Source organism: Pogona vitticeps, chromosome 1, assembly GCF_051106095.1.
Source record: "Pogona vitticeps strain Pit_001003342236 chromosome 1, PviZW2.1, whole genome shotgun sequence".
NCBI classification, from domain to species: Eukaryota; Metazoa; Chordata; class Lepidosauria; order Squamata; family Agamidae; genus Pogona; species Pogona vitticeps.
The window spans coordinates 244,166,457-244,180,442 of NC_135783.1; the positions used below are offsets into that span (position 1 = coordinate 244,166,457).

The window sequence follows — 13,986 nt, forward strand, 5'->3', positions numbered from 1 at the left end:
CAAAATATAAATGTTTTAAATGTAAATAAATGAAGTAAAATAAAATAAAAAAATGTTGAATCCGTTTTGAATGAGCTACATGCAGGCCAGTAGAATTTTCTGAATGTGTTTGGAAAAGTTCACTATTCAATCTCCTTTGATTTACATTAGCGACAACATTGGGACTCTAGTTCCTGGAACTTGCCACCCAGTTAGCTTCTGCCAGAAAGCAAGTATTGTACAGTATTAAACTCTCCAGAAAAACAACCCAATGATCTTCACGGTCAAATGGAGATTTTAAACCAAGTCTCTTTGAATCCTGGGCTCAGCTAACCATTCAGTAAGGAAATACAGCAGTCACCAACCACTTTGAGAGACTCTTTATTTTGTAAAGTTCTGTTTCTTTGTTTAAAATAATGGATTACAATGACAGATCATACAAGGGAACCCAGTCAGAGTGCAAAGTTCACAAGTTACAGACACAGCAGAGGATTCAGAAAGATGCAAGTTTGGCTGGATCCTTCACAACATTGCGTGTGTAACAGTTTCCGCTACGGACAGATGAGTTGCTAGAACCCATAACTCCAAATACTGTACTGTTTATAACCAGATTCCCAGCATCCTCCACACTTTCCCTCTCACACACTGGCCTGATATCCAGGGAGCCCTTTGTGGCCACTACAGAAGGGCCCCTCTATACCTGCAGAGAGAGAACTGGCATCAGATAAGAGGAGACACTGCTCCTCACGGAAGGGTTGCCTAACAACAACCCAGAGGCTTCATCAAGACCAGAGGTGTGTAGATCTGTGTTTTCTATTACAGCGACCAGAATTCCCTAGGCAGCCTTGCAATAGTTCAAAAATACGAATCTACACACCTCTCATATGCAGCTTGCAAGTATCTGCACTCTAGAAAGAGTCATGGCTCGGTCTAAGGGCAATAAGAGTTCCAGTTTACTCCAGAGATAGGCAAAGAGTCTCACACACCCAAACTCTTTCCTCACATGCTGTGGTGAAGATACACTGCAATTGATCTTGTGCGTTGGTAACAGCATCGGCAGGCCAGTTTCTATTATACTAATGAAAGAAGAGCAACGTTTTCAGATTGTAATTGGAGAAAACAGCACCAACATGATGGTGGACTCTTAACAGGCAAGGAAAGGTTATAGAGGAGAAAAACAGCCATGGATCTGCCAAGGACCAATACTTTTTATCTGTCTGGTTTACAGGATCTGGAATCAGACTTTTCTCAGGGCAGCTCACACCACAAGAGTTTTTACAAACAGTATGTGAAAGAAACATAGAGTTACCCATTCATACAACTATTCTGCAGGTTGGCCACATTTGCAGGTTATTTGTTTTATTCTCCCCCCACCCCAAATTGTGTTCTAAGCACATGGCAAATAGGTTATTTAAAATTTCTCTTCACATTCGAGTGCCAAGGCCACCCTACGTAAGCCTTCCTACCATGGTTTAAAAAGCCAAGGACCAAGCAGGTGCCTTGTCTCACAACAAGCCCGTTCATCTTGTACACAGAACAGAGGAAAGGTTTTTTTTTAAGACTGCAGCTTCTAGAATTCTCCCTATTAGCAGAGACAGTGCCTATGCTGGTTGAAGAATTCAGGAAGATGTAGTCTAAAAGGAAAAAAAATCAAGTTCTGAATACAACCATACAGACGATATTTCAGAAAAGTAAAAAGTATCAGAATTTACAGGAGAGCCCACATGAACTGGCCTCCATTTCCCCCTTGTAGCTGATTTTGGACCAGAGACCATAAGCTCTGATAACATTTCAAAAAATTGGCCAACAGTGTTCAGGCTGCATGAAAGACATGGGAGCAAACTTCTCTTGCTTTGGCACATTCCATTTTCCTGTCTTTGCCCTCTTCGAACAAAACTTTCTACTTTACCGTGACGTTCTCCCTGAACTCATGTTAAATGCAATTTAACATTTTCTAGTAGACTCCACAAAAATGCCAGTTGGCTAATAATGGCTACTTACGTCTCTAATTAGTGTCTCTGAAGTCTCTGGCCTCACACTGATACTGGCAGAACCCCCTCTCTGGGGGTTAACCATTTCATGTCTTCTCAACAGATCCCAAAATGGGACGATTCTTAACTGCCCCAAGGCAAAATGACCCTTATGCCAGCAGAAGATGGTATGTGTAGAACATCATGATGTCCGTACATTTTAATGGCTCTACAGCAGTTCAAAGCCACCCAGCACAAGAGGTAAAACAAAAGGATACACAATTTAAAGTGTTGCCTTTTTGGAACTGCCAAACACTTGAGTCAAGCCAACTTAGTTTCACTTCCTGCGCTATTCCTGTTTCCTCCTTGGGGGACATCATTAAATCAGCTCCACAAAATGTTGGGCGAAGTCAACATAGAGGAGAAGAAGGAAAAAGCACAGGGATGTAGGTCTGTCTGCCATCTGGCATTTGCTTGTGGCTAGGAAACAGGAGCTTACGGCACACAATTACTATGGACTGGATGGCTCAGGTCCAATGGCAGGAGGAGATCTCTGTATGGACACCCCATCCCAGCCAGAATGCCTCCTGGCAACAGACATTGCTTCTGAATCAGCAACTATAATCTATTTCCGGCAGGTGTACAGAGAAGAGTGCTCACAGCATCCCCAAGGTACATAGGGAGCAACTACTCTGGAGCAGGCAGGCATATAAGATTAGAATACGAGGGCATGCCACTGAGCGTGTTTGGCCTTCCCCATGGAATAAGTTGATAATCAGCCAGAAGGAGGATGCCCGTGCAACATGCATGTGGGTTTTGGCTTGCTCTGAATGAGCACGGTTAGCTGCGCATGGCAAAAATCACCTCACTGGGACAAACCAGCTTGCCTTTCAGGACCTCACAGAGAGGTCTTCAGCAACTTCTTGCAGGCTGGACCTTGAGTGTAAAAAATAGTGTAAGGTTCTAGGCACGGGTTATAATGTTTGTTTACATACCAGAGCTTTGGGGGAGTTTATTATCGGGAAATCCTTCCAAGGGAGCTCTCAAAGCCAGGTCAGAACCTGGGCCATGTAGATAGGATTGGCTCTCTGTCTCCACTGGTACAGAGATATACCGTTTCAGTGGGTAGCTGATATACTTGTAGTGCCCCCCCAACACGCAAGAGGAGCCAAGGAAACATTACCTAAACATTTTAAGTAAGTCACAGGGAAAGGCCTGTCCTTCTTGTACAACACAGGGTTCTAAGGGGTTCTTAGATATCGAGTCTAGTCTGGCTAGGAAGAAGCAAACATTCCTTTCTCTGTAACTAGTAAGGCGCATCTGAATTAAAGCTACCAATGTCACTATACAACCCCCTTTCTAGGACAGCTAGACTTCTGTTGTTCCCACCACATATATTTACCAGGTCAAGATGGCTGTTACGTACTTTTTGGAGAACAATCCAATTTTTTGGCAAAAGGTCTACAAGAATTAACAGTAAATTCCAGACAGCCCCAGATGGAGGAGATCCTGCCTCTGAGGCAACAGCAGAGCCCCAACTCTCGTAGGTCAGTGCCTGCCAGGACTCTGCACCCAGCTGCACGGCCGGGGCATCAGGACAGGCCATGAACTGACACAAGGCAAAGCATCTGGTGAGAAGTGTAGGGTGGCAAGAGTAACAAACCATCTGCAGGCTTGTGCTGCAAAGTGGGTTATAGCGAATGGTCTGCCTGGGAAACTGGGACAGAAACAGCCCCCTCTCCCTGAACACCCTTGTTCTTGAGAGGATGGGCTCAGACCCGTCAGGCACAGGAACAAAACCCAAGTGGCTCACCTGCCCACGGGAAGGGGGCAAGGGCTGCGGCACACCAGGATGCCTGAGAGGCCAATCAACTGTGGCTGCCAACCACAGTTTCTTCCAGGTAGGCGACAAGGTGATATTCTGCATATCATGAGCCATCTGAAGAGATTTGGATCCAGGGCATTTTGGGGACAACAGAAACCACCAATCAAGGAGAAACACCAGGAAACCCAAGGAGGATCCAGCAGGGCAGATGGTGGGCAGGCCGGCCGGCCACCAATGACCAGAAGGATGGAGCACAGCAAGCCAGCCCTCTTCAGGTGACAACCTTTCTACCTGCACTCTAGGGGTGGGAAGGAAAAGGAAGGACACTGGGAAGCCCTCAGCACCAGCAGGTCTTGGAAGAGTGCTCTGTGCCCTCTGGCTTGCTTGCCTCTTCCTCCAGCTCAACCAGGTTCAGTTCGTCAGCTGCATACGCACGGAGTCCCTCCAGCTCCTTTTTGTGGGCCTGCAGGACCAGCTCTGTCAGACGAGTGAAAGACTGAAAGGAGATACATGAGAGAGAGAGAGAACCTTGAAAGTCCTATTAGAGTCGCTGTACGTCGTTTCTGACTTGATGACACAGAACATACACAAGTTTAGAACAGCCTGAAAAGAAGTTCACACAACAGGTGTATCTGCTGGCTTATGAGCACCGCCCCCATTTAAATATCTGAGGTACAGTGGTGCCCCGCATAGCGAGCGCCCCGTTTAACGAATCCGCATAGCGACACGTTTTTTGCAATTGCAAAAGAGATTGCATTGTGGCGTTCTCAATGGCCAAAAATTGCATTCCAATGATCGGTAAGCATTTTGCTTAGCGATCTTCGCATTGCAATGTTTTAAAAACAGCTGATCGGCGGTTCCAAAATGGCCGCCGGAAAAAAATGGCCACCCGCAGTGTTTTCGCGTGGTTTCCCTCGCATACCGGGCAGTGAAAATGGCGGCTGTATGGAGGATTTCTGCATAGCAGTGAGTTTCCCCCCATAGGAACGCATTAAACGTGTTTTAATGCGTTCCTATGGGGTTTTTAGTCCCGCATAGCAACGAATCCAGATAACGATGATTTTTTCAGAATGGATTATCATTACTATGCAGGGCACCACTGTATATTATCAAGTACTGGGCTCCCAGCAACTTTCGCTTCAGCTTCCTCCTTTAGTGCTGATTTTTATTTGCTACTGGTGAGTATATCTGTAATGTACCTTGGTCTAAGAAGGAGACGTAGAGCGATTACATCTAACCAGGTGTACAATGAAGAGAGGTATTAGCTTGGAACCATACAGGAACACATACTCTTGTGTTTGGGAAGCATTTCATCCCCTCCCCTATTTTATAAATTTGTGTTAAAAGCCTGATCGTACAGAACACCATGTGCTATAGTACCAACTGGCTAAATGCAACTAGATGCAGTGGCATTTCATTTCTTGACAAATCTCATCAAGTTTAAACAGCTTTTTGTGATCAACTGATAGGAACACAAGAATTATAGACATGCTTATCTCCCACTAAAATTAAGAGATGAACCACCCACTGAAACGAATGTACCAAGCAAGCATCATTGTGCAAGCAGTAGTAGCTTTGCACTGACAGAAAGCATTTCCACTTGCACAGAAGCAGCTGATTTTAATCAACCCCTCTAAAAAGGTGCCCCTAAGAAGCTGCTCTATAGGGGAATCATGCCCTGAGAACAGATCTGGGTTATGAAACAGAGAACAGAAGTTGGCAGGTCAAAATCCCCACCTTGTGAAACTGGAACTGCTTTCAGCACACATGGCACGACAACTGAACACAGCTCATAATTTATTTTTGTGAACATTTTCATTTTAGTGAAATAGCATAGTGTACTCCCCACACCCAAGGATGGATGGTAATAGCTCCTTCGGGTTTTCCCTCCACTGCTCTTTATCTTAGACTGTTCTGCAAGAATGGTGCATTGAACAGGAATTCCCGGTCACATGGAAGTTTGGTACCCCAGATCTTACCTCTTTGATATTCAAGTTGGTGCAGGCACTTGTTTCATAAAAATCCATGCCATACTCTTTGGCCAGCTAGAAAAGAGACACCCCGATAGATTCATATACAAACACAATGATTCTCAAGATTACTTTGGTTTCTCAAAACTCATATGCCCTTTTCTTTTCCCCCTCTACCACTAGGAAGGTGACTTTTTTATAAGCTTCCAAATGGGTAAAAAGAAGCTTTAGAGGCATGTCTTGTCTTACTGAATGTTTTTCCCTAGCACTGGGTTAAGAGACCAATGGACTGATGTTGAGATCTAGACTTCCAAGTCCAGCGTTTATAAAATAGCAATCCACCCACACCAATCTCAACAAGAAACAAAGAAAGAAAGCAGGCGCTCTCTGTATTGTATCCTCACCCAAGGTTTCCTGACTGTACCCCGATATTGAAGGAACTTATATGCTTCATTATGAAAGAAAAACAAAAACAAAAAACAACCCAACACATAAATTCTCTCTGCATTATGGGAAAGTGCTCCACATATGCTAGTTTTCTATCTGCAGTGAAGCTTGTACATAGAAGCAATGCAAACCTTGTGACCCCAGCTGCAGTCTCAAACGGGGCAGCTGAGAAGAAGATTTACATCCCTGCTATTCATGAAGATCTGGCTTTGGTGGAGGACAACTAGGGCCCGTTCAAGACATTTACCTGGAGGCCTTGCTCTCTGCCTACTTGCCTCTTCTCTTCTTCATCCGCTTTATTCCCAATGAGGATCTTCTGGACACCCTCTGGAGCATACTGGAAAGAAGGGGAGAAACATTAGCCCCGTTAAAATCTGTATGGATTCACAGCTGCAGGAGACCTAAGCCATTAGGTACTGCCCAGAGCCTGGACTTGCAAAAGATACCTTTTGAGAAGGATGACAACTCCCAGAAACCCCAACCGGCATGGCCAGTGGAAGATGGGTTGGGTGGTAGTGCAAAGAGATGACTTTTCCAAGCTCTGCTCAGATTTAGGTCTGGCACACAACCCAATCCTATGCCTTTAACATTTGAGAAGTGTGGAGAATTTCCACAGCAATGGCTTCTTTGCTTGTTGCAGGACAATCCCTCAATAAATGGCATCTTTCAACATACTGCTGAACTTACACAGCTATTAGAAACAATACTAACCCGTCTTACAGGCCATGAGACAACTACAGAGTAAAATCACTAAAAGTTACGCCTCTGAAAAGTAGCCAAACACTGGCTGAGTTACACAAGCTTATCAAAACTGAGTCTCTGGGTCTGAGCCATGTTGCCTCCTTCAGTTCTGACTTGTTTGTTTTCCCTCTGCCAATTAAGTATGGTGCCAAAGAAAAAGAAAAAAAATTACAGAGCTGGTGCAGCACAATGGCTAAAAGAGTTAGCCTATAATTCAGCCAATCAAGGTACTAGTCCCCATGCAGCTCTGAAATTCACTGAGTGATCTGGGACCAAATATTCTTGCTTAGCCTAGAGTAAAATGCAGAGAAGCAGAACCATGTCCATTGCCTTGAGCAAAATGGGGGACACCAGAATATAAATTGAGAGCTGTGACAGAATGCAAAAGGGGCTGCAATTATCCAAAGCATTTGCAGTTGTGGCCCTCCAGGTGTTTTTATGTGTGGTTCTCATACTACTTTGCCACACACACACTCAGCAGAATCAATGGCGAAGTATTATGAGAAAGACACACACACATCTGAAGGGTGTATATCGTGGACCACACTTGTCCACTCCTATACCTTCTCAAGATTAATCTACTGCTAGTCTTACAAAGGCTCTAACTACCTTATGGTGCGTATTATAAGCTCTATGCTTCTCAAGCTGAGGAGGAAGGCACCCATTTTGCCATAGCATCAGCTTTTATGTTTGATCAGACATCCTTCATTTCAGTAAATGAGGCAGGAGTAAGAAGCAAGGTGCTCCTCTTGCTTACCTCATCCACATCACTGGCCCACTTCATTATATGCTGATATGAGCGTTCACTGCTTATGTCATACACCAGGAATATCCCCTGAGGAGAGAACCAAGTCAAGGATGGAACAAGTGGAAAGATGGATGCCATGACGTATATGTACTCATACAAGAGCAGAAACTCTACATAATCAAGTTCAGGGCATTCATTTGTTTTATATATACAGTGGTGCCTCGCTTAGCAATTGCCTCATTTAACGATGTATTCGCTTAGCGATGAGGTTTTTGGAGTGATCTGGCGCTCCGTTTAGCAATGTTTCCAATGGGGAAATTTCACATAGCGATGTTCAGGACCTTGCTTCGCTTAGCGATGACAGTTTAGGTCCCCCTGTTTTGCTTAGCGATGTCCATTTTCGCTATTTTAAGTGTGTCTTAAAATGTTCAAAAACTGTTTAAAATGCTTGGAATCGTTAGTGCGCCTTGTAAAACCTTTGCAAACTTAATTTGGCTTTGTTCTGAGTCTTCGTTAATTTTTGGTGAATTTTTCCCCATTGGAATGCATTGAACTGTAGGTTTGACAGCTGATAGCGAAAACGGACCTGTCAAAACCATTGAAATGCATTGAAACCTATTCAATGCATTCCAATGGGGGAACCGCGTTTCGCTTAGCGATGTTTCCTATGGCAATTTTCGCTTAAGGACGGTAATCCGTTCCCATTGGAATGGATTATCTGGTTTTCAATGCATTCCTATGGGAAATGGTGTTTTGCTTAGCGATGTTTTCCCATAGCAATGTTTTTTTTAACCAATTGACATTGCTAAGCGAGGCACCACTGTATACCCCTCCTTTCCTACAGTTCCCAAAAATCAAACAGTGAACATGGCAACTGGCTCTGTTAGTGGGAGATTCGGCGATCTATAGTAAGAAAAAAGAGTAACTTTTCCAAACTGTGAATAGGAATTACTGTTTTAGGGAGAAAATCCTCATCCCAGCCATCTATCAGGTTATCTCCCTGTGTTCCTGTAAAACATTTTGGTGGCAAGAAGTGACGATGATGAGCCATTACAGAAGTTCCTATGTATGTATTTATAACACAACAGACTGTGATGATTCCCACAGCTGGCATCAAGCCTTTCCCAACCCTTTTTTGACCACTCCTAGCCTTGCTTGAAAACAATCTTACCTGGGCACGTCTGTAATACTGTTTGGTGATGGTCTGGTATCGCTCCTGACCTGCAGTATCCCTGGAAAGGAAGCACAGGTCAATATAGTGGTAGAAAATGTCCATCTACTCACAGCAGATTCTTGTTACTTTTTCAGGATCTTCAAGCCCCATGGCCCACTGACAGAAATCTCAGCTCCATTCACTCACATGGATTCTGTACTGCACAGATAGGGAAACTTGGGTCCCCCAAGCCAAAGCCAGCTTGATCAACAGTCGATTATGGGGACTATAGTCCAAAGGACCTTTGGAGGGCCAAAGGTTCCCCGTCTTTGCTGTGTTGCATTGCTCTACTTCAGATTTTAGGCAATGGGGAATTCCCTATCCAAGGAGGGAGGGGCAAGTCTTGCATAACACAGTCACCAGGATCCTATATATACCATACAGTTTTTACCCGCCTGGTGAACTATCACAGCAGCTCCTATGCATGCATGTATGTATAATGCTTAAAATGTTCATGGACTCTGGCTGCATAGCTCAGTGAGTTGAGTATTTGGCTGTGGAGACAAAGGCTGCAAGTCTGATTCCCCACTGACTCCCCTGGGAGAAAAGTCAGACAGTGTGGCTTTGGGCAAGCTGCAGAGTCCCAGGGCACTCCCAGAAGAAGGGAAGGTTAAACTACGTTTGAGTACTTTATCCTTAGAAACCCCTGGAAAGGGCTGCTATAAGTCAGAATCAACTAGACGGTATGATGCTGCTGTTGTTTTTATGATCATTTATGCCAACAATCGTGTAATAGACATGACACAGAAGGAAAAATAGAAAGGGGAGAAAAAAATGCAAACAAGCAAGTTTAGCTAACGGTTATTATAGTTAAATACTGTAGTAGTTCTTATAATGAGTAACTTGGTCCATTGTCACAAGACAGGGGGATTCTCTTTTGTTACAACAGACTAAGATGACTGCCAGCTAGATCATATAGCAAAACTGTATTTTTGCTTTTAATGCCTTTTTCACGACTGGCTTGCCTTTTGACCCACAAATGGTAATCACTAATATTGTTGCAAGGTGATTTCCCCTGAAATACACCCATGAAGGCACACAGCTGTTCAACTCTGGATGGGAGGTGTGATCTGCTTGCCCCCTGCTGGACAGAATTCAATAGGCTAGTAAAAGAAAGCTGTAAAGTCTTAGCTATCCAGAAAAATAATTCTTTTTCTACAATAAATGAGCAGTAACCATCAGTAAGGTGATTTAAAATCACCTTACTCTTGTTTTAATCAGTTCTCTGAAGGCTGCCTGATTTCAGAGAATTGACTTCAGAGAAACGAGATCTCTGAGAACTGCCTTTTTGGGACAGAAAAATAATTCATTTGGTTTGTATTTCTATTTTGTACCTCCAGACATTGGCAACAAACTTCAATCTTGCCTCAAAAATCTGTACATTTCTGAGGCATGCAATGTGCTTTTACATAAGAAAGAACACAAATGAAGCCATGTGTGGTTCTGAAAACACATGTATTTGAAAAGTACACACACAATCATCAGTCAACTGGAAAAAATATGTAAAGCCCATACTTTAATAACAATGAATACAACAACAGATGGATGCAGAAGAATGTTATAAACATTTTCATGTGGGAAGAAAAAGTACTGTGAAGTAATACAGAACTCAGATGGGATAAGAATGGCAGCTGGAGTCTGATAAGCACAACAGTGTTCTGTTTAAGGTAACAAAGCATAATGTTCTACCAGTACATCACTATACAATCTCCAGCTTGTCATTATGTAAGCTGGAAACCACCCCATTGAAATGAATGTGCCTGTACGCCTGTAACGGAGACCTCCTTGTGCAAACTTAGAAAAAGTCCATCTGCTCATGCAACGGAGCATTATGCAAGCTGAATGGATGAACAAGATAGGAAAACAAGCCTGTCCTTGCTGCAGTACATTTAACCTCTGCTTACAATCAAAGGGCAATCCATATCCCAAAGGCAGTGCAAGGAGTAGGCATCAATATGTCCTAAAGCACAATGGGAGGGGTCTTTTAAAATAATTGTCCAGAGAGCTGTCAAATGCACTCCAGAACAAGGATTCCTAAAAATAGCTTGCATCCACATCCAGAAAGATCATAGTATACTAGGAACGGGGAACCACTGGCCCACAGCTAAAGGCAGCCCATGGAATTCCCTCCTCAAAGAAACTTAGATTGATTCCATCTCTACCAAGCTTTAGGAGCATGTTTTCAATCTGTTCTTAAATATTTTAAGTACTGTATTTCTGTTTTGATTTTTTTTTCCATTTGGTTTGAATGTATTCTTTACTTTTCAGAAAATTCCTCAGAAATAGATTATCGGAAGACTAAGATCATGGGACTTGAAAGAGGCCATAGTAAGAATACAGGAAGCTACAATACTGTACTGAGCAAACGAATCATTATAGCTGATTGGGTACTGTGACAAACCCAGACCTACTGGGATCTGCCACACGTTAACTAAGCTGCCACCAACCATTCCCTATAAGAAGTCACACAGACCAGGGATGGATTTTTAACAAATAAAAGAATAAGGTTTATTTAAAACACACACAGGGAAAATAAAATGATCAGGTGAATAAGATATAGTAACGTGGCTTAGTCTCATTCATACATGCATACAGTTTGGTTCACACAGAACCCTTAACTTGAAGCACAGACCCTGAACCTATCAGTTCTGGCTAACCATACAGACACCTGAACCTATCAGGTTGGTACTGACACACAGTAGTACCCTGTCTGACACACAGACTCCCACACCAGCTTCTTCTTCCCAGCTGCTGCTTCGTCACCTCCCAGCGTCTCCACTTCTCCACACACGCATCACATATATATACAGTACAGCCCCTCCTCCTGATGTCCCGCCTTCCACTCCCCATAGGATGGAACTTTCCCTCCAAACCCATGACAGACAGGTAACATCAGTGCTGTATGTAACACCTCCCCTCTTTATAAGTTGTTTTGTAGGGGGAAAGCTAAGGTGCTTTTTCCCAAAAAACAACCTGGATAAAACACACAACAACAGTTATACATACCATATCATACTTACTTATACTTACATTCTAAGTTAACCATAGCAATTAGGCATTTAAACATTTACCATATACATTACATCAATTTACCTTTATTCATACAAACCAAGTTCAAAAAACAGGTACATTTAACTTTTTGTTCACCAAAATATATACATAGTCCATGTTCTTTCGCCGTCTTCATTCTTCAGGTCTTCTTGACAAGGCGTCAGCAACACAGTTCACTGACCCTCTGACCACCTTCACTTCAAAGTCATAGTCCTGTAGGTTTAAAGCCCACCTCATAAGTTTGCTATTGTGGGTTTTCATTGTCTTTAACCATTGCAGTGGTGAATGGTCAGTGCACAGAACAAAATGTCTTCCCCAGATGTAGGGCTTGGCCTTCTGGATCGCGTAGACTATGGCCAAACACTCCTTCTCCACGGTTGCCAAATGTCTCTCACCTTTTTGAAGTTTCCTACTCAGGTAGGACACTGGATGCTGGTCACCATTCTCATCCTCCTGGCACAGAACTGCTCCTACCCCGCTGTTAGACGCATCGGTGTAGATGATGAACTCCCGGTCGAAGTCTGGAGCCCGCAGCACTGGATAGTTGATTAACGCCTCCTTCAACCTCTGGAACGCCGCCTCACAGTCGCTGGTCCACGGGATGCGGTCATCAGCCTTCTTCCTCGTCAGATCGGTCAGCGGAGCCGCAATCTCGCTAAACCTCGGGATGAACTTTCTGTAGTAGCCCACCAACCCAAGAAATGATTTGACTTTTTTCTTGGTGTTGGGTCTAGGCCAATCACGAACAGCTTCTATTTTGGCCTCTAGGGGTTTTATCACTCTTCCCCCTACCATGTGACCCAAATATTTTGTTTCTGGGATACCCAGCTGCAGTCTGTTCTCTCTGCAGAGCCTAGGCCAAAGCACTCCCTCCCCTGGATTAAAGTGCCTCTCCCTGGCTTCCTGGTCATCCCAAGCTTTCTTTCTGACCTTCTGAGCTTGCAGGTTTTCTGCTGCCAGCTCTAGATTTCTCTTTAGGTCATTCATCAAGGTGTCTATGTATGTCACAACGTCTTGTGGGTCATCCTGGGTGATCTGCTCCCAATTTTGTTTGATCAAATCAAGGGGCCCTTTCACCCTTCTCCCAAATAAAAGTTCAAATGGACTGAACCCGGTACTGGCTTGTGGCACTGATCGATAAGCAAACAAAAGGGATTGCAGCTTCTGGTCCCAATTGTTTGGATTCTCTGCCAAGTAAGCCCTAATCATGCGCATTAGAGTCCCATTGAACTTCTCAGTTAACCCCTTACTTTCAGGGTGATATGCAGTGGTTTCCTTGTGCTTAATTCCACAGATTTGCCATAAGCGTTTCATGAGCTTTGATGTGAACGATGCGCCCAAATCTGTGATTATTTCTGAGGCAAATCCCATCCTGGACATATACCCCACCAAGGCATCTGCCACTGTGTTAGTTTCAATGTTAGTCAAGGGTATGGCTTCAGGGTACCTCGTGACATGGTCCACAATGGTGAGAATGAACCTGTTCCCCCTCTTTGTGGCCTTGGGCAAAGGTCCCACAATATCCACCCCTATGCATTTGAACGGAGTGTCAATCACAGGCAAAGGGCACAACTTTGCTTTGGTCCTGTCACGGCTATTCCCCTGCCTTTGACACACATCACATTGTTTACAGAACTCCCTGATCTGCTTTCCTATGTCAGGCCAGTAGAAATTCTGTGTGATTCTCTGCTGTGTTTTGTTCACCCCTAAGTGCGCAGCAAACATGTCAGAGTGCCCCCTTTGTAAGATCATGGGGCGATACTTTTCAGGTACCACCAGCTGACTTCTGATCCCATCTCCCCCTTTTGAGATATTCCTCAGGGTCTCTCTATACAAAATCCCCTTTTTCTCCAGAAATCTCACTGGGGTTTCAGGTGTTAGCTGGGCGTCAGTCACCTGTTCAAAACACTTTTGGAGAGTGGCGTCTGCCTTTTGCTCTTGTCCAAATCTGCTGTCTGTGGTTAAGGTTTCCACCACAGCTTCGGAACTCCCCTCTGCTTCCGTCTCTGGCTCATCATTACCCCCCTGAACTGTCCCCGTGG

At 44.0% G+C, this 13,986-nt stretch overlaps 1 protein-coding gene across 1 annotated transcript in view; it reads right to left on the minus strand.

The window, feature by feature from the left end:
* Window positions 1-344: 344 nt before the first annotated feature.
* The window catches only part of RAB15 (RAB15, member RAS oncogene family), a 29,523-nt gene continuing 15,881 nt past the window's right edge, over window positions 345-13,986 (minus strand). Inside the window, exons 3-7 of the mRNA XM_020806013.3 lie at window positions 8,852-8,912; window positions 7,690-7,767; window positions 6,439-6,528; window positions 5,754-5,819; window positions 345-4,270 (exon numbers count right to left, since the gene is read on the minus strand). Of these exons, the coding sequence (XP_020661672.1) occupies window positions 4,112-4,270; window positions 5,754-5,819; window positions 6,439-6,528; window positions 7,690-7,767; window positions 8,852-8,912 (454 nt within the window). The 3' untranslated portion in view covers window positions 345-4,111. The remainder of the gene's footprint in view (window positions 4,271-5,753; window positions 5,820-6,438; window positions 6,529-7,689; window positions 7,768-8,851; window positions 8,913-13,986) is intronic.